Source organism: Priapulus caudatus, unplaced genomic scaffold (assembly GCF_000485595.1).
Source record: "Priapulus caudatus unplaced genomic scaffold, Priapulus_caudatus-5.0.1 Scaffold1252, whole genome shotgun sequence".
Taxonomy (NCBI): Eukaryota; Metazoa; Priapulida; class Priapulimorpha; order Priapulimorphida; family Priapulidae; genus Priapulus; species Priapulus caudatus.
Window position 1 is genome coordinate 46,168 of NW_014578313.1, and position 1,231 is coordinate 47,398.

Consider the following 1,231-nt stretch of genomic DNA (forward strand, 5'->3'; position numbering starts at 1 on the left):
GAAAACTTTATCAAATCCCGGGATCAAATTCCTGAAATTCTGGCTAGTTTTGAAAGCTCATTCAGGATTATTTAATTTTGAAATGTAAAAATATTGCCCCCTAGTTCCCCTCAATCACTGAACTCTACACTACGTAGTGTAGACTGGTTCAACAGTTCCACACGCTACACTAACGTCACTATGGTTGGAATGAGAGCTCACCTGAGATAGGGGGTACATTGAGCAGTGTTCCGGATTTAGGGGAGTCTCCAAGGCAGGAAAAACCCGCAAAAAGCCCGCGAAAAAGGGGTTCAGAAATTTGAGCAGTCCTGAGATAGGGGGTGCTTTCAAAGGGAGGGAACGAGCATATGCGTACCCTAAATAACACTGAGTGGGGGGGGGGCCGGGACACCCACACACCTGCACAAACACACATGCACACACATACGCGAACACACATACACATGCACAAACACACCCACACACCCGCACAAACACATACGCACACACGCACGTGCACACACATACACACGCACAAACACATACGCACACACGCACACACAAGTACACAGACATACGACACACGAACATGCGCAGTGAAGGCACCAGGCATTGAAACTGCCAAAACAATTCATATGCTCTGCTCAAAAATTAATTTCGATCAGACGATGCACACCCCTGCCTGCTCGCTGTCAAGTTCATCCGGTTTCTTTGTGCAGAATATTGATGCCGAGCCTCCGTCCTCCACATCCGGATATTCGGGGAACTTTCCCGTCTTGTCTCTGAAACGTAGAGCAAAGAGGTTTCACATCCCGTTCTCATCCAGCTTCAACTTCACTCTCATCCCACTCTCCTCCCGTTCCCACTCCACTCTCCTCCCATTTTCACCGTGTTATCCTCCCCTACCCGCTCCACTCTCCTCCCATTCCAACTCCACTCTCTTCCCATTCCAACTCCACTCTCTTCCCATTCCAACTCCACTCTCCTCCCATTCAAACTCCACTCTCCTCCCATTCCCACTCCACTCTCCTCTCATTCTCACCGTGTTATCCTCCCCTACCCACTCCACTCTCATGCCACTCTTCCCATTCATATTCCAATTTCCTCCTATTCTCATCCTCTTCTCTAATTCTAATTCTAACCCAAGTTCTGACCATAACCCTAACACTAACCCTAGACTGAATCCCAACTCCCACCCTTAATTCTAGTACTAACCCTAACCCTGACCGCCACCCCCACCCTGACCGCCACC

The 1,231-nt window shown here is 49.1% G+C and overlaps 1 protein-coding gene across 1 annotated transcript in view; it reads right to left on the reverse strand.

The window, feature by feature from the left end:
- The window catches only part of LOC106815978 (IQ and AAA domain-containing protein 1-like), a 17,059-nt gene that overhangs the window by 11,422 nt on the left and 4,406 nt on the right, over nucleotides 1–1,231 (reverse strand). The window contains 1 exon segment of the mRNA XM_014820513.1: nucleotides 656–761. Within this exon segment, the coding sequence (XP_014675999.1) occupies nucleotides 656–761 (106 nt within the window).